At 33.3% G+C, this 18999-nt stretch overlaps 1 protein-coding gene across 2 annotated transcripts in view; it reads right to left on the reverse strand.

The window, feature by feature from the left end:
- Window positions 1-10347: 10347 nt before the first annotated feature.
- Window positions 10348-18999, reverse strand: part of LOC124367648 (putative inorganic phosphate cotransporter) — a 90427-nt gene continuing 81775 nt past the window's right edge. For both annotated transcript variants that reach the window (XM_046824636.1, XM_046824637.1), the window contains exon 9: window positions 10348-16672. In XM_046824636.1, the coding sequence (XP_046680592.1) occupies window positions 16508-16672 (165 nt within the window). In that variant the 3' untranslated portion in view covers window positions 10348-16507. The remainder of the gene's footprint in view (window positions 16673-18999) is intronic.

Consider the following 18999-nt stretch of genomic DNA (forward strand, 5'->3'; position numbering starts at 1 on the left):
TGGCCCAATGTCCCCGAAGGGGTGTTTCATTTTCTCCACAGAATATAGTTGTGTCAATTATACGCTTGAGTGAAGTTCTGTTTTGTTCTCTTCTTTCTTATCCAGTAAATGCAACATCACATTTGTGCCTTCTACTCGGCCAGAATCGAACTTCGTAAAGTTTCTGTAGCTATACAAGCAAATTTGTGGTACTAGAGTTGCTGTGAGAGTTGAATTTGCCTATTACATCTTTCCACTTTCTATAAGGCGTAGTTACTAAAGCTCCATATTTTTGGTATTTACCTTTTACCAGTGAACTCATTGGTAAATAACACACAAAACGTCCCTCGGATCCCCGGTTTCTGACCTCCCCCCCCCCGAACGAAATTTCTGGCTACGCTACTGGCCCAGATTCTACATTAGTTAATCTGACACTAGCTTCAAGCTCAATATTGTTTACACTTAATTAAGATACAGGCGTGCAAAGGGAAATAAGATTAAACCTGGTTTCATCTTGATTTGAGGAAGTCTCAGATGTACGTACACAGGAAAAAGGCAGTTGTTCAAATTTGTTTATCTCTTCACACTTAACGTCTCATTTGTTAATAATACATTCATCAACTGATGTACTTGTATTAGAATTAGAGATAGATATACCTTCTGCATTATCATCAACTAATTTTATATCACTTATGTCAGTCTTCCAAAAATATGTCAACATACTCTCTTTCTATTTCAAAATATTTTCTTCAGATTCCTTTCTTCCGCTTTGTTGCGCCGGGCTCATAAGTTCATTTCATGGTAGCCCTATTGAGTTTAGATTAACACATGTCCACACTTACAAAATATTTAATGAACAATAACACGGCAGCCTATTCACAATACGCCGATTACGCAAGTGTAAACAAACAACAAATTTTGAGGTTAGACTACTTGATGAACAACTACTACAGTACTATCATTCCCTATACGATGGGAATGGCACTGTCAGCCGTGCTGCTGCCCGTTCGCACACAGTGGATGAGTGGCAAACTCGATGGGAGACGGAGAGTCGAGGACGTTGGTCTTTTAGGCTCATAGGTGATCTGAGGGGATGGACCGAAAGAGAGCATGGAGAGGTAGACTTCTACCTTACCCAGCTTCTCACTGGGCACGGTTGTTTCGGCTTCTACCTTATCAGAATGGGGAAGATCCCGAGTCCGGAATGCTAGTACGGGGATTCGGATTCGGACGATGCCCTGCACACCTTCTTCAAATGTAGAAGGTGGGAAACGGAGAGAAGGGAGCTGGAGGCAGCTATCGGGCGTGTTTCGCCGGAGACCCTTATAGAAGAGATGTTGTCCAGTCCCGAATCGTGGAGCGCTGTCGCTGCGTTCTGCAAGAGGGTGCTAAGGCAAAAAAGAAGAGAGCAGCTATAAAGCACCAGAATAGCTCATGTCGGTGGATTTTAGAATGAACTAATGCTCATTGGGCGAACGATGGCACCCTCTTGAAGTAGTTGCAGAGATGCGTTCCCGAGAGGGTTTCCAATACCTGGACCGGTAGGTTTTTAGTGGGTGAGAGTCCCACACACCAGTGCGAACATCTGTCCCTGACGGTGCATAATGCATTTTCCTATCGTAAAGAAAAAAAAATATCGCAGTACCGGTATGACCAGCTCAATTCGCGATACTTACCCACACGTTATTGAAAGGTAACGTTTAAAGTTCACGAATTGTCCAAGTTTGTGAATGACCGAATGGCAACGCTTTAACATACACAAAATATTAATATACTGATTCACAAAAAATTTATTATTATTTATTTTTCGCTATTATAATGAATTAACTACTTGTCATTGCTTATGGTTTGGTGCAACAAACAGCGATTGGTATACTAAGAAGTTTATTTTTTTTATTACTGTAATAAGTAATAACATTTTTAACATGGTGAATTTTTAAATAGTTATATTTTGGTGCACCATGGAAATTTAGTTACAATGCATTTGTTTTAATATAATAAAAAAGTGAAATATATACATATATATCTTTGGTGTGAATAAAAATGTAATGGTGTCTTAATAGTTAACCGCTATGTGCTATTTACGTTAATAATTTTATTACTTCATTATAAAAAGAAATTAAAAAATTTGACGCTAAATTACAAATATTTAGAATTTTTTTATACAAAACAACTTGTTGCTTAGTTAAATATAATATAAGTAATCTCTGTGCCGTAATATGTTTGTCCATCAAAATTGTTTTTGTTAAAATTTAATTCCTTTGTTTTGGAAAATGATGAACAATAAAGTCTTTTTCTAGCAAAATCTTTTTTTAATGTTATATATCCAATAGTTTTAATGTAACGTTGAATATTATATATACGAGTATATATATATATATATATATATAGTAAATTTTTGTGTACAAATGAGTATTTGGTACACGAACCTATGAATATACAACGTATTTTGCTAAGTTTATGTCTTGTACAGAGATCTATATTTTTCATTTCAAAATACAAATCTATGTGCTTCTTCATTTATAGCCTTGCCATTCGATCATTCAATCAGTCAACTAATCACAATCACATTTATTTCCACAAATTAAATGAACAAACAGAAGTAAATATTTTATTTTAATGAAGAATACAAATGTGGAATTTGGTTAACAATTTGTAATATAATAATTCCAAAGGGTTAACATTAAATAATTTAATACAAAATAATATTAAAAAACCTTATACCACAAGAGAAATAAATTGATGTACCGAAATTAAGAGTGACGACTTTAATAAAAAAATTTTAAATGGACAGAATTCTAGTTTAAAATAAATAAATAAATAAAAATGCATTTTATTTAGAGCGTCTATCAGTACAAACTGCTTTACTGAGCAACTCAAGTCCAACTTAACACTAAGAACTTGGCTATTCTAATTCAATCTATAAATAATCTAAAGCTAAATTGGTGAGTTTAAAATACACAACAGTTACTTACAACCAGTTAAAATAAAATCCTTTAATTTAGATCTAAAACTAGACAATGACTGTGTGCTCTTCAAGCTACCGGGTAGGTCGTTGTACAATTTGGGCACAAAATAGGAAAAGCTCCTCCTATCGACTTCCAGCCTCACTCTGGGGAAGTGAAGCTGGTTGTCCTGGCGACTGCTACGTTGCGGACCTTCTGTCTTTGCACAAGTTTTTCACAGAGATAAAGAGGTTCCCCGAATGTTAGGGCCTTGTGGATCATGCAGACCGTAATTAATTATTCTGCATACCTGTTCCATACACAAAATATTGGCCGCATCTCAATGAAAGGACACATGGTCAAACCTTTTTAGATAGAATTCAAAACGGACGGCTGAGTTTTGCAATCTTTGAATCCTTCCAATGTCCTCCCTCGAGATACTGTTTCCATAGGCAGGATAGCAGTAGTAAAAAACAGAGAAAATCACAGACCGCATGAGCTGTGGCATCGCAGGCTCCGGCAGTAAACTCCTAAATCTATACAGGCCCCTCAACCTGCCCACGTTGGATAGTGTCAGTGACATAATCAGAGAATGTGAGGTCGCTATCAAGAACGATACCGAGGGTTTTCACCCTGTCGCTCACAGCCAAGCCCCCACCACCGATTCTGACCACCACATCTCTGTCACTGAGGGCCTGCACCACATTGTGTGGGGCTACATGAATGACAGAGCACTTGCCTATGTTCAACTGGAGACCATTGTTTACTGACCATATACAGATGTTTGAAAGGTCAGAATTGATGTTTGCTATGGACTCTTCAGCAGAGCCAGGTTCATACGACAAATGCAACTGACAATCATCAGCGTATAAATGAGCTGTGGAGCTTTGCACACAACTGGGAAAGTCAGATGCAACAGTACAGGTTGAACAGCAAAGGTCCAAAACAACTACCCTGAGGTGGACCCCGCATTTTGATCAGAGGGGTAGATGTCTCGCTAACCTTGTGATCTGATCTCTGTCTTCTAGATACGATCTCACCCATTTGATTGCCTGTTCGCCAAATCCGTAGAGGTGCATCTTAGCCATCAGCATTGAATAATCAATGGAGTCAAATGCTTGGGAGAAGTCTAGCATTACCAGCGTGCTGAAGTTCCCTTTATCTTTTGCGTCTAATAGATCGCTGAAAAGATTTGCCAAGGCAGAGATATTCTCTTCCTTCAGAAAATTTTCTATTTGGCGTGTGACGATTTTTTCTAAAATGTTTGAAGCTCCTGGCAATATCGAGATGGGCCTAAATTGATGGACACTCTTCGGGGCAGCAACCTTTGGGATAGGGCGAACTATACTTGTTTTCCAGCCCTGAGGAAATACTCCGCTGGCAATAGATTCATTAATGAGATGTGTGATAGCTCCCAGGGCGTACAGACTCACGGCTTTTATCATTTGAATTTATATTTGATCACTGCCAACTGCTCTAGACTTGATGTCATTCATTGCTGATTTTACATCTTCTGTTGTTACAGTTGAGAAACAGAACTTACTTATTGAATGGTTTCTTTCCATCACTTTGAAAGAATGTATAGCGGCTTGACTAGCTTTGTTATGACTACCCATTTCAACAAAGTATTTATTGAGATCTCATTTACATTTAAATGGCTTGGTAAGAAGTCATTAGCTTTGTTCTTAACCATATCACTCTGCTTCAAACAGTTCGAGAAATATTTAGGGTCTTTACTAGAAGTCAGTTTATGATTCAAAAAATCTTTCTTTGCCCTCCACACCATACAGTTCAGCTCATTTCGTATTCTTTTGTACTTCTCCCAATCGGTACTAGCCCTGGTTTTCCAGTATTGTCTTCGCAATTTATTTGTTGTCTTTATCGATCTATCTATACTTTCATTTTTCCAAGGGGCTTTCTTCTTTGTGATTCATTTGCAAACAACTGGGGCTTGCTCATCAAAGACTTCTCTAATATGAGTCGCGATGAAATTCTCAATGTTATCAACTCCTTGGACTTGCATTGCTACTCTCCAATCAATATCAGAAATGTGTTTAACAGCTCTATCAGTATCGAACTTTGAATAATCTCTGTAAGTAACAAACTTTGGCCTTTTTTCCCCTTCTTACATATTATAATACAATAAATAAGCCTGTGGTCCGTTATCTTCACCCTTCTGTGGTCCTTGATACTAGTTGCATCAATAACGCCGGTCCTCTCGACCTCCACAGACCTGTCCACTATGATGTGGTCTAACAAGGTAGTAGATGTGTCTGTGACTCTTGTAGGCTCTGTTATCAGCTGTATTGCGTTTGATTCTTTCAAGAGTCGGCGTAAGTAGATCGCTTCATTAGACGATTTTGAGAGTAAGTTGACATTTGTATCTCCCAACACTACAACTGAGTTCACTTCAATCGCAAGGCCAACAAAAATAGAGTGAAACAAAGCTGAAAGTGAGGTGTACCTTACACAGGGAGGCCTGTAAACTACACAAATGCCAAGCCTGAGCCCCGTAACCTTGAAGACAACAGAGAGCGACTCAATACCAGGGTCTAAACTCTCACTGAGCGTGTACTCATTAAAAACAACACCCTATTTAATGTACAAGGCCACTCCTCCACCCATCTGTACTTCTGAGTGGCCCCGTCTCTTAGGGTCACGGTCTCTGCGCAGCATGACGTACCCTGGTATTTTAAAATTATCTGAGGGGGTACTAGGACTAAGCCACGTCTCAGACACACAAAAAACATCAAAGTCACTGACAAGTGAAGTCATTTCATCAAACCCCGTGTTGAGGGATCTGATGTTGATGTGTCCACACTTGAGGTGTCCAATAACCCCCGGGCCGATCAGTTTCCCGAGACCTGAGAAGGTTCAGGAGTCGCTGGTGGGTTATCCAAAACAATCCCAGGCACAGGACCCAAACCGAGCAGGGGAGCTGGAGCCGCTTCGTCCCGGTCGCTATGGGAGAAGGCTGGAATACTAGCCGGACTCTGCAAAGCCATTGACATAGCCTGCTGTCACAAACAAGGAGCCCAGGCGAGAGACACCTCTTTTGTTGTAGTGCACGCCGTCCCTTGAGAGGTCCCATCTGCCAACACAAGTGTTAGCTTCCACGAAGTCAACGCAAAATTTGTTGCACATTAAATCTAATTGGACGTTGAAATCGTGTAAAGCTTTATACCCAATGTCATGCCGAATCAGGATGCTGTTCAAAAAGATTTTTGAATTTGGAAAATTTGTTTTGACAGCATAGTTTCTTGAATCAATAAACCAGAGGAATGTCTTCTACACTTCACAAAGCCAGCTTTTACCAATTCATGAACTTGAAACATCCCTGTTAGAAATAAGAATGACGTTTGAGGTATTCTCGATGTGTCTGAACTGCGCATATCCCCACTGCTGGTTCCACAGTTTTGTAACCCAATTGTAAATCACGCTTATGAATAAAAGAGAGACAAAATGTTGCACTATTACATTTAATTACTATATTAGAAGTCAAAATTAGATTTATAAAAAAAAATACTGAAAAAACAAAAATCAAGAAACCCTGAAATATTTGTATATTTTAATATTTTATTTAGGGGCCCCAATGATCCTGGGGCAAATGAAGGAGATAATCAATACAGATCTAAACTACTAAAATGGTGGTTTATAGTAAATAAAATGTTTTTGAATCCAGAAAAACTATATACGTGAACTGATTAATCTTATGGATGAGATACAATTGAAATTCAAAATAAAATTTATTATGAGTTTCAACTGTCTGAAAAATTAAATTTTTATTGACAGTATTGTGAAAAATTAATCAATATGATAATACAAAATATTTTGAATAATTTCTTGACACGGAAATAATCTGGAAAATTATAATTTTAAATATGATATCAAACTTAAATAGCCAACTTTAAATACTTAATTTTTTATAGTCTTTGGTCGCTAGCTACTCTTAGAACAATATACATGTCACTTGTACATAGAAGACTGGAATTCAAAATTACCTGTTGGGAAGAGACTTATATAACATCTTTACAAGAACTTCTAATTGCAAAAAAACTTTCAAATTGATCAATAAGCAGAGCCATAAATCACACACAAAAGTATTGTTTTTAAACATGAATATCTTGTCCCTCAGGCACATCTATATATATAAAAGAAAGTCGTGTTAGTTACACTATTTATAATTTAAGAACGGCTGAAAATTGGTAGTGAGGTAGCTAAGGACTGGGAGAAGGACATAGGATACTTTTTATCCCGTTCCCGATTCAGGATTCCGCCCCAATGGTCTCTAAAAGTTACGGAAATACCCATAAGAAATGCATTGCATCAAACATATGTTATTAAGTGAAAGAGCCTGTTCAAATTTAATCAGCTGTTCTTTGTAAACATATATAATGCGACAAACACATATGTTTATATAATTTAATTACGATTTTAAATTTCTTTACATTTATAGTTTGAAAGCATAAAGTAAGCTTAAGAGAATCAGCAAATTTTGTTTCAACTGTTTCTGCAATCACTGTTAAGCATAGACTTTACTATCCAGATAATACAATTCAAATCTTACGTAAAAATTCACCTTTAACTGCAATATTTTTCTAATATAAACCACGCTCGTGCTTGATCAGAAGAGCAATGCAGATATAAAAATTACTATCTTACGTTGGCTACAAATATAAAGAATGTTATAAAACCTACCTTCGTTTTTTTTTTACAGAAGTATGGTTCTCACCCGCGGCTAATCGCGCATAATTGCTTTTACTAAGTAATATAAGGACTTTTCTAAAGATCGCGTGCGAAGCCGCGGGTAACAGCTAGTTTTTCATAAAACTTTAAAATCTTTCTTTTTAAACCTGAAATTTATTAACTGAGTTAGAATTGTTAAAAATAAAGTACTGATAACGTTACTGTCCCAAGGCCAAATAAAGCCTCCATTGGACGTGAAGAGCCACTAATTACCTTAAAAACTTTTTCTTAAGTTTAGTATTCATTTACTAAGTTTCACTTTCACAACTTGAGCGAATACAAGAATATTAAACCATATAGAACAGTACCTACATTGTAAAACGTATAGCTGTTGAAACAAAACTTTATTTTCTTTGTAATAACACATAAAAGAACCCACAATGTGAACAAGAATGTTAAAAAAATTATTATTACAGAAAATGTTTAAAATTTCTCCCATATATATTGATCTGTAACATCGCCTGCTTACATTTTGAAAGAGTCAGGGTTTATCTCTCACGTCTGATGCTTAATAATATATGTTTTTACATTCTTGTTTGCATGAAGTGGTTCTTTTATTTGTAATTAAGAAGAAAAACACATTTAGTGTCAGTAGCGATGCGTTTTTCAGGCTGAATCTCGGGAACACTGTGTGTTGTGACCACATGTGTATTAGACAAACAATCTTTGTATTCACATCCTCTATCAACCCTGAAAAAATGTGCACTCTTATCGGAATCATCCTGTATATATAGGGTGTAAAAAGTCCCGCACTTATCCTGAGGAAACAAGGAAAAATCAAGTAAGGCACACAAAAACTACTAAGATCAGACCAAATTACAATGGCCATGAAAATACACTTTTTGACTTTTTTCTTGACCGTGGCACAAGGTAAACTCAACATTGGTGTCGGAAATATAATTCACTCGAACCGGAAGTGCTCATACATATGCAAAACCTACTAAACTGTACGTAAAGCCGTGGGTAAGTGCTAGTTATTTAAATTAGAAAAAATCTTCCTGATCTTGTGTAATTATGCATATTTTAAAATTTTCATAAATTTGTGGACAACATTTAGATAAATGTAATTAATAAAAAGAAATCATTACCATTAGGTAACCAGTTATTTAAACTAATATTTGTATTGTTACTTAAGATTAATTAGTAGGCATAAATATCCGAGGTCGGTCTTGCTTAAGTAGTAAAAATATGCAAATAATATAGGAAATTGTAGTTTTTTAGTCTTTATTGTACTACAAAACTGAGTGTAAGCATGCATATTTTGGGTGATACATTATTTTATTTTCTACTCAACGTCTGTAAATCTGAACAAATTTACAAATGCGGTATATACAAATGTGTGAATCTACCGAAAGGATTACATGTTTGTAATTGTGGTTAGGATAAATTAGCTAATTTTTAATTTGTGTTCTTATTGTGTAATTAAATGTATCTCTTATAGTTTGTTAGTACATTAATTATATGAGTTTGAGTCGGAAAAATTAACCAACCAGTTTGAGCTGGCCATTCTCCAGGAACAAATAAAAAGAATTCAGATGCAAGTTAGCATCGAAATTGTTACCAACTGCTCATAATCAGTAAGCCTGTTCTAGAATTCAAGGTTGCAGATAATCGCAGCCAATTCGTGCTCATACTTGTAAATACTGTAAATGTCCCTTTGATGATTTAAGACAAATTGGCAAAAGGGGGAAAAATATTCATTTTGAAATCACATAATAGGAACCAAACATTTGCATATACTTCTCATGTATTAATCTGACTTTAAATCACACAAAAGATAGATCCTAGGTGATCCGCTGTTAATATATATTTAAATCATAAAAATAAACTTATTGATCTTGAAGATAAGTTGCAATCTGCCAATAACATAATTCATTAATTTTCACGCTACAAATGAATTAGCGTGTATTTTTTAAGCAATCTATACAACAGAAAATGATTTTTGTGATGTGATAAAATAAAATATTCTACTTCAAAATATAAACATTAGATTAAGTACCTACATTGATTTATAATTTAGAAAGAATTTTACTTTTTTGAACCACCGTGCAGCAAAGGCAATACCGCATTAGCTGCTATGTGCTAAAAACGACTGTTTATACAATTACTTGTAATTTGTGTAAATTGTGTAAATTGTACATAAATATGCCTAATCGATTCTGGAAGTTGTAGAACATAAAAGTGACCAATCCAATAAGTGACATGACAAATTTCAACAGATTTTGTAAACTGATTCTCATTTCCAATTCTTTCTTCAAGATTCAGCTTCAAAACTAGTATTTAAACTTGCGGTAATGCAGAACAGGCTAAAATTCTAGGCATGACCTGTATCAAAAGATAAAATGTATTGGCAATCAATTACAAATAATCTACTTAAAAATAAGTCTATTTTTTTCTTGCAGTTGGTACAACTGTACATGACCACAATGCAAATGGTCTACAGAAAGAGTATTAGCACATTATCTGTCAGGATAAATTAAAACTACTGCCAAATAATATATTGCAATTTCAAGATTATACTGAACTTTTGAGTCCAGTTCCAGTCCATACTGCAACTGCAACAGCAATGTCATATATCTATGCCAAAAGATTATGATTTGTTTACTTACACTTTAAAAAGTAAATGAACAAGAACTTAATTGTTCTTGTTGGTTAAAGCAAATTAAAATAACTTGTATATTTCCAATACATTTATTAAAAGCTGAAAACAAAAACAAATCTATACAGTTGCAATAATCAAAATCGAAACAATATACTTTGAAATAAAACATTTGCTTTCCTATAACTTTAATTTATGTTAGATGAAAAAACACATATCTCTATTAGTACCTCTTTAGTATTTACATATTAAATTGTTACAATATTACACAAAAACTACATAACTTGATGTATTAAAACTAAAAATTATACAAATTAATCTATAAATAGGAATTGTTGCATGTAATCTATTCCTTTTAAGATCACAGTTATATTTGGTAAAAGGCAATAACAAGCTGATTAGACATGTCACATAAAATGTTCTTCCTAAGAAAAAAATGTTTATGACGATAAAATCATGATTAGAAAATATTAAAAATATGAATGTAAAAAACATATGGATTTCTCTGCCTGATTTAAAACACTAAATATTGCTAATTTTCTTAGTTCTTAGGCTTAGGCTACTATGACAATGATCCAAGTATTGAAACTTAGTGGACATATTTAAAATCTTAAAATATTTTGGCCTTGCTATGGAATTACCAAGTGTTAAACTGAAACTGTCAGTAATACACATCTACTTATACATATAAGTTTAAGAAGACTTATAAGTAGCAGTAAAGTGATTGGCTGAACCTTAACCAATCAATAACAAATATCATTAATAACAAGTTTGTGAACAAATTAACTCCGTAAGTGGCAGTTTGAAAATACAGACTCATCTTCAAGATCTGTTGAATCATCATCTGATACTTGCATTGAGATATTATAATATTAGACAATTCTTTGTTTAAAATTTGTTACTGACGATGGACAATTTTATAGGATTACAGGTTTTCGGATATTTTCTATTGTTAATATAACAATAACAGTAGCAAATATCCGAAAACATGTTTTTCTATCAATGCTTGACTAGCTATAGTTGACAATGTTAATTCTGTGAGAGACAATTGAAAGTGTCTATTCTCCACAGCAAGTCTGAAATACTTCAAGATTTTAACAGTATTTACAATGCTCCACAATATTAATAATGTGTTTTTGTTTGTGCAACCAGAGAAATATTTAAAACTATATGAGTTTTTATATTCTTTAAATTCCTTAAAACGAAAATCCTTATCATGCCTAAACAGCTGCTGTAACAATGTCAGTTCCTACCAAATCTAATAGGAATGTCGATATAAAAATATAATTTAAGATACAGACACTAAACACATAAGTACTTTCTATACTACAACTATAAAGCTATGAACCTAACACTAAAATATACAAATGTTACTTACGTTTATGTTTGAACTATACTCAAAACTAGTAATACAATAAATTTAGATATTGTACTTAAGCTAAAGACATGGCTATGAAATTTGTAAGATGCGGTTACTCAAGTAGGTTGAGGAAACTGGACCCAGTAGGTATCTGGGCCATAGGCTGATCATTCTAACATTTAAAGAGTATTTTACGTGTGTGCCATTGGAAAAACTGCACGGAAGTGTCTAATGTCAAAAACAACTCATTTACCCTCTCCTGCACAATTTGTATCTGCAAAAGGACATGTCTAAGTGTTCAGTTTTTTTATTACATCAATGTGGTGATTGTTTTGAAGATTAAATAATCAAGAATGACAACAGAGTGAGCGTGTTAAAGAGAGAAGATTTGGTAATGTAAAAAAAGACTTTTCACAAATATAGCACATCACAGTTACAAGAAGAAACAGCTTTTGCAATTGTTTCCTGTATTACTTTTTTTTATCAGGGTTGATTGTGGAATGCAACACATACGAGTGCTGGTATGTCTTTAGCTTTTGAGCAGTGGAAAGTCTGTCCATCACATTACACTTAAAGCAAGGAGTTGGTTTCCTGTAACAGCCACACAGACGGAAATGGCAGTTGGCTCTTCTTCAAACTCTTTGTTACCAGATCAATAAAATGCTTCAACGGTTTATGGAAAAAATCTTTGAAGATCTGTTGTTAGAAATGATGAAAAAAGACCAGGAAAAACCTAAAAAGGCTTGTCAAAAAGTGAGAAGTTATAACAACCAAAGACTATTTGTTAAGATTAGAACAAGAAGAGAAAGATGAGAAGGACAAATTTGAAATGAAAAGAATGAAGAATAAAAGGACTAAAAATGTACGCCTACCAAAAGATTTTACAAAATGAAAGTATTAAAACACATTCAAGACTACGAAAACACAGTGTTATACATTTGATTTTAACAGGAGTGGTGGTTTGGATATGCAAGATGCAGTGGAAGAGCATGAACGGTACTTGAAGGGTGAGAAGATATTTTAAATAATTTGCAATAGTGACCAGACTTGCAATGACTTTCTCCAGCTTAAGAAAATTGAGCAAAAGTTGGACAATTTGTAGTTTTCAAATATGAAGGCGAATATTTTCCAGGTAAAATTATAATCCTTTCAGATGAGGAAGTGAAAAATATCACCCCATGAAGAAATCTCGTAAGATTTGGAAATGGTCAGGCAAGATTGACATCAATAAAAATTACTGGAATATGTAATGGCGCAATTAAAGAACCATGGTTTATAAAAGAGGATTCTTCATATTCAATAGCTGGAGAATTTGTGGAACATATAAGATAAGAAAAAACTCCCTTTAAAATTTTAGTTGATCTTCAGTCTTTTAGTATTTTGTGTGGAGCAAAGTTTTTTATTCAAAGAACAATATAAAAATTTTTGAAAAGAGTTATATATTTACATCCCCATTGTTTAATTTGGTGATTTGTACAATTAAAAACTTCTTTAGTCTTAGTTTGTGTTTAATTTTTTTCTGTACCTTACACCAGCAAGCATTGTGACTGCCACATAGATTCTGCCTTTTAAACTAAATTAATTAAACTGCATAGTATAGCACTTAGAACCAGGTGGTCCAGTTCTAGGGGAAAACAGACAACCTCCATCCGTGATATAAAATTATTTCGATTTTTTTATTAGTAAATATTATTTTGATCATGATAATGAAATATATAAAAAAACACACACATGTTGAAGCTAACATTTTGTCTCTTGCAGGAAAGTAAATTTTAATTTTTTAGCTTTAAGACTGATAAAAAGTGCAAAAATACCTAATACCATTGTAAACCATGGCCCAGTTACCCCAACTAACATGTATCACAGACTCTATTTTACATAATATACAAACTATATAAAAACAATTGTAACATGAAACAAAGCATTCATATAGCCTAGTTTTATTTTCTGTATAACTGTACATAAGTAGTTAAACATTATACTGTACTGCAATACAGTATAAATAAAAATCAGAGTACAGCATTTTTAAACATAGATTGGTGTTGCAATTCTTTCCCCTCTTAAGAACTCATATTTTGGTAAATATTGATCAGTTAATAAATTATTTATACAAAATTTCTATATTAAGCTTTTTTAAACGAAAGAAGAAGAAATTTACCAATAAAATTATGAGGTTTAGAAAAAGTATATATCAGTTCTTTCATCACTCTGGAACATTCAACTTACCTAACTACAATTGAGGTATATCATTTCTGCAACTCTTATGGCTAAATTACATACAAGTTTGTTACAGAAAATATCAGATTTCATGCACCAAACTCCATGGCGTTTGGCCAACATAATAATAAATAATCCTTTCCCCTGATTATAAAACTTACAAAGGCAACAAGAAATGTCATGTAAAGAAAACACAGCCAACACAACACAGCAGTAAGAGCACTTTTTAAAGCTACTCAATATTGTTAACATCGCAAGACCCTACTAATTCAAAATAAACACAGTAAGTTTATGTTTACTTTATGCTTATAAGAAAGGTATATCAGACACAGATACCAGGTTGGAACATGGGTAAGGGAGCGTCTTATTGAGTGTAAGATTAGTTACGGAGCAGCAAGAAAAAAGTATACCTTTACACTATATAAGAAATTCAGTATGACTGTTAATATCCAGAATGTAAATAAACATGTAAATGTAAAACAAAAATAATTATTAATGAAAACTGAATAATAATGACTATTTATTTATTGTTTCACATGTTTAATGTCAAGTTTTTAAAGGAAATAAGATATATATAGAATTATTGATGGTAACCTTCTTACTATTATCGAAGGTTACTGGCTGCTACCATTTCTTTTAGTCAAACAGGGTGTCGACTGAACCTTTAAGAGTCAAGAACGTGGGCAGAACTATCCAAAAAAGTAGTGTTAAGAGCCAGTGATGACAGTAAACGCAAAATTATAAACTGTACTTTTGTTCCATTTAAAAATCTGAATTTGTAATTTAGATTCAATTAAATTCACAGAACATCAATTAAGCATGTAACCATCAGGTTACAAAACGTAAGGCTCATTATGTAAGTCACATCCGTTGTAAAGGTCAAATAGGAACTGTACAATCTTCATTATATCACTAAGTACACTATGTCTACTACTGACATGTACTCAGTCTAAGGTCGTCTCTGAAAATAGATATTTCTGTGCCATTCTTTAAGTTTAAAGCTATCTTTTATCGAACATGTAAAAGGTAACTTTAAACTACAAAAATTCACAATATGGCATTTTAGCTTACTTTTCGTATAGTATTTAGGACAATATAAACTTTAGTTTTTCCTTTTTCCTCTTTTCTAGTATAATATACACTAGTGTGTGCACCGTCAAAATGCTATTTTCATTTTTTCACAGTAAAGGTCCTAAAAAGTTTCAGTTTACAACTAAACTAACTAATTAATTGTAAAAAAGATTTTCTGCCAAGTGGATGTTATCAAATTACATATGAATAAAACTTATAAAGTTAATAACTAAAGATAAATACAAGTATCAAATTAAATACTCCTTTTGTTTTTCTTTGGTTGAAAGGAAGAGATTCTGTTTAAAAATAGCGGCCAGTTAAAACTGTGGCTAGTTGAAAAGTGAACACCTACCGTTCAAGCCTTGTTGTCAAGTTGTTAATCCAAAAAACTTAAAAGATCAACTCCTCGCGTCATAATAACAGTTAAATCGATACAGTATAACAGTAAAAATAGAATAGTATGTAGAGCACAAAGATTAAGCTACCTAAAATATATATACAACATAGGAATATTTAATATAATTGTTTTAAATAAATATGGTACAACATAAAAACAAATTAAGAAAAGAAATTCTTATTAAGTAAAGCCCTTTCTCTTATATTCAGCATATTTTTACATGGTTTAATATTCAAGAAAATAGCCAATAGTGTCTTACTTAGAAGCAAACTTGTGACTATTTCCCCCTGTTTAAAATCCATTGTTTAAAATGGATAGTTTGAAAGGATAACACGTTTTTTCACTGTAAATATAAAAAAAGCTTTTACATTTGAAATCTGTTTTATTCTTTAAGGGAAAAGCCAATTATATTAAATGAATCATTGAGAGAAGTTTACAAATCAAAACACAATGCACAACATGCAGGAATCATCATTAAAACGGAGACATTGTTTGATAAAACTCATCACGAGGATTAAAGTAAAAACATCTTCCACTACGCTCTGGGTCAACTTTGACCACATTTTTTGTGTGTTGTTTTCTTCAATGGGATTCAAAAGTAAGACTCGAGATCCGACTTACCAATCGTTAATATTAGTCGCAAAAGCGATAGATTCCCAATATCAGAAGTTGACCAGATATTTCAAATTATTCATAATACTCAACTTTAAATCTGATTAGGCCTATTGTACTGCTTGTTATGTTTTATGTATTGAGTATTCATGCAAGCCCAACTACAAGCCTAAACAATTGTGAAAATTGTATTCCGTGACCTTCGGTTGATTGGTTTTCTATAGTTTTCCTGTTATAATGATTGATTTCAACATGTTTGCACTGTAATTTTTATTTCTGAATTTTTTATAACTCTTCTAAGGTTTAAAATTTAATCCTGAAAAATTCAGATTCCAATTATTAAAAGTGTTGTGTTTAAGGTTTTGTAACATGTAAAAATGGTTAATTTTTAACAATTTTGCTATAGAATTTCATAGAATTTTACTTAATATTTAGTTACTATAATAGTTGAAAATCTACTTTTGCAACTATTATATCTAGATGGTATCAATTATCTAGATTTTGGAGGGTTTCCATATTTGTGCACAGTTTTAGTACTTATGCATGGCCAGCATTCATAAATACATTACTTAGGTTTACAGTTATGTATTTATACTATGTGTAGATGGCTTCTCGCTGTCTACTTCTACCAGAGGATCGTTCCAGCGCTGCACTTCCATTGAACCGAAGATCAAGAAGACCAAGTTGCCGAAGAAAAACAGACCAGCAGAGATGTAGAAGGAAATCATCCACTCTTCACGATTTGTCTGCAGACATTTTAAAATGTAATTTTATTTACTTAAAATGTTACTTAATATGTAGGAATTAAAATGTCACTAAAGTTTAATTTTATTTATCGATAAATGTTTTACATGGTTAAACTTGCCTATTGTACACTTAAAATAGTTTTGATAAGTTTTGAAATTTTTAGTACTTTTTGTTTTCAATACTTGCATTGAGATGAGTTTCATATCTTACACTTGTCTTTATTTTTAAATTTTATACAAATCTATACAAACCAATACATTAAAAGCACGTCATATCAAGTACATTAAATCCCTGATTAAGTACATAACTTTTAAAATGGACCATATTATAAATTATTGAGGACTAATATATGACCATTACAATATAAATTTTTTATCCCAAATATAAATTTTGGATTTTACTAGACAAAATCCTAGTACAAAATTGCAAATAATATCATTCCCACTGTAAGAACCCAACAAACGTATTTTGGAACCTAATCAAGGCACAGTATTTGTAATGGTATGATAACAGCTATTTGCTCAGAAAAGAAGACCAGTGATTTTCAATGGGAAATGGTGCACAAGAAAAGTAAAGCCTCCGAAGCAAATACTACAACATAAAAGAATGTAGGAACATCATTTTAGGATCATACTAAAAAAATTAATACCAATATCTTTCCAACTATAAGCTCGGTCTTCAGGAAGATGTGTCAACTATAAAAGAAAAAACTAAGAGCGAAAGTAAATCTACTCAACAGAAATGAAAATATCTTTGGGAAAATCCTTGAAAATCTTGAAGAGTTAAGCCATCTGCTTTAAGAGCCCTTGCTATTGAAGACTTAGTAAAAAGGTATGTAACAATATAGAAAGGACATGTTATGTCTACAGAGGAAACAGGGTGTCAGATATCTCAAAATATAAAAAGTATTCTGTATAAAGCGAGTTCAACCATGGAGCGAGTTAAATCTGGAACAAAGGAGTTAAACCAAAAGTTATTTTTCTTTATGTTGACACAAATGACTGACAAAACTAAATGCCCTGACGATGTAATAGAGCAATGCATAATGTTATAAAAACCACAAGAAGAGCATTTCCATTCTGTTTTGGAGAGATACTTTATTTACTGACAATATGTCCCACTAACCAAAATATTAAAGGAGCCATTTTCCTTGACTTGGACAAATGTATAGATGATTCATGTTTGGCTGAGAAGGACTGCAATTACACTGAAAAGGTGCTAGAAGATTCGGGAAGACAATCAACAATGTGATTTTTCTCTGTATGCAAGTGAACAGAGAATTTAGAATGTTTACGAGTTTGAGGAAAGAAAATTGACAACATTGTGACAAAAACAAACAAAACTTTTGTCAGTGACACATTAGTCGAAGGAATGGAACTAAAACCAATGAATTTTTCTCCACCTTTTCCCCCACCAAAAAAGCTATGATACCCTGAAGCTGTCTTCAAAAACAAGACTGAGTCTACAACCATCATGGAGAACTCCCAAGTTTCTACGAAACCCGATATTGATATACATTGATAGTAAACAGTATTATAATTGTACTCATTTTATGAGCCAAACATTTAATAATAGTTCTAATGACTACTAGTTAACTGTCCCCTGATGTTGATACAGATCAGTAATTTTTCATACATGTAAAACTGGGAACAGTGTTGGGCATGGGGTGCAGAGGTGTAAAACATAACAGCCACATTCGATTATTATGGTATGCTCTAGTAGTTCTACATTGCACTTAAGCATTTAACCCACTGAGATGAACCTACGAGCAAGGCACATACAGGCAGTTTGGGACTAAATGCTGACATACGTCCACAGCTGTGTTGATATGAGCAACACAGTTATCTGTTCAAGTTACATATCTAACAGAAAGGTTTTGATTGCTCTCTTGCATGTATTTGAGATCCACAATGAACAGCCAAAATTTGTTTTTAATATTGACTAACATTTGCTTTTAGACATATTCATTGTTTGTCTACATTTGATGTTTGATTGAGTTTACACAGTATTTGCACCTCATTTTGTAAAATGTTTACTTTCAAATAATGTAGTAAGGAAAAATATTAGATGTCAAAGTTGAACTGTGATTAAATCAAGATTTTCAAAGTGATTTAAATGGAAATACATGTGTTAAGTGTCGAAGGTTCAGACAAACTTTGCTAACAATTCTAGTTGTAACGAATTACTAGTTGATAATAGTGTAAATATTGACAGTGAGATTTTTATATGTTAGTGATTTCCAGCTTTAAAATAAGTCTAAAATATTGATAACACCAACCCCTTTGGAATACTCTGAAACCTTGCGGTTCTGGGATTAACACCAGCG

This window comes from Homalodisca vitripennis, chromosome 8 (assembly GCF_021130785.1).
Source record: "Homalodisca vitripennis isolate AUS2020 chromosome 8, UT_GWSS_2.1, whole genome shotgun sequence".
Taxonomy (NCBI): Eukaryota; Metazoa; Arthropoda; class Insecta; order Hemiptera; family Cicadellidae; genus Homalodisca; species Homalodisca vitripennis.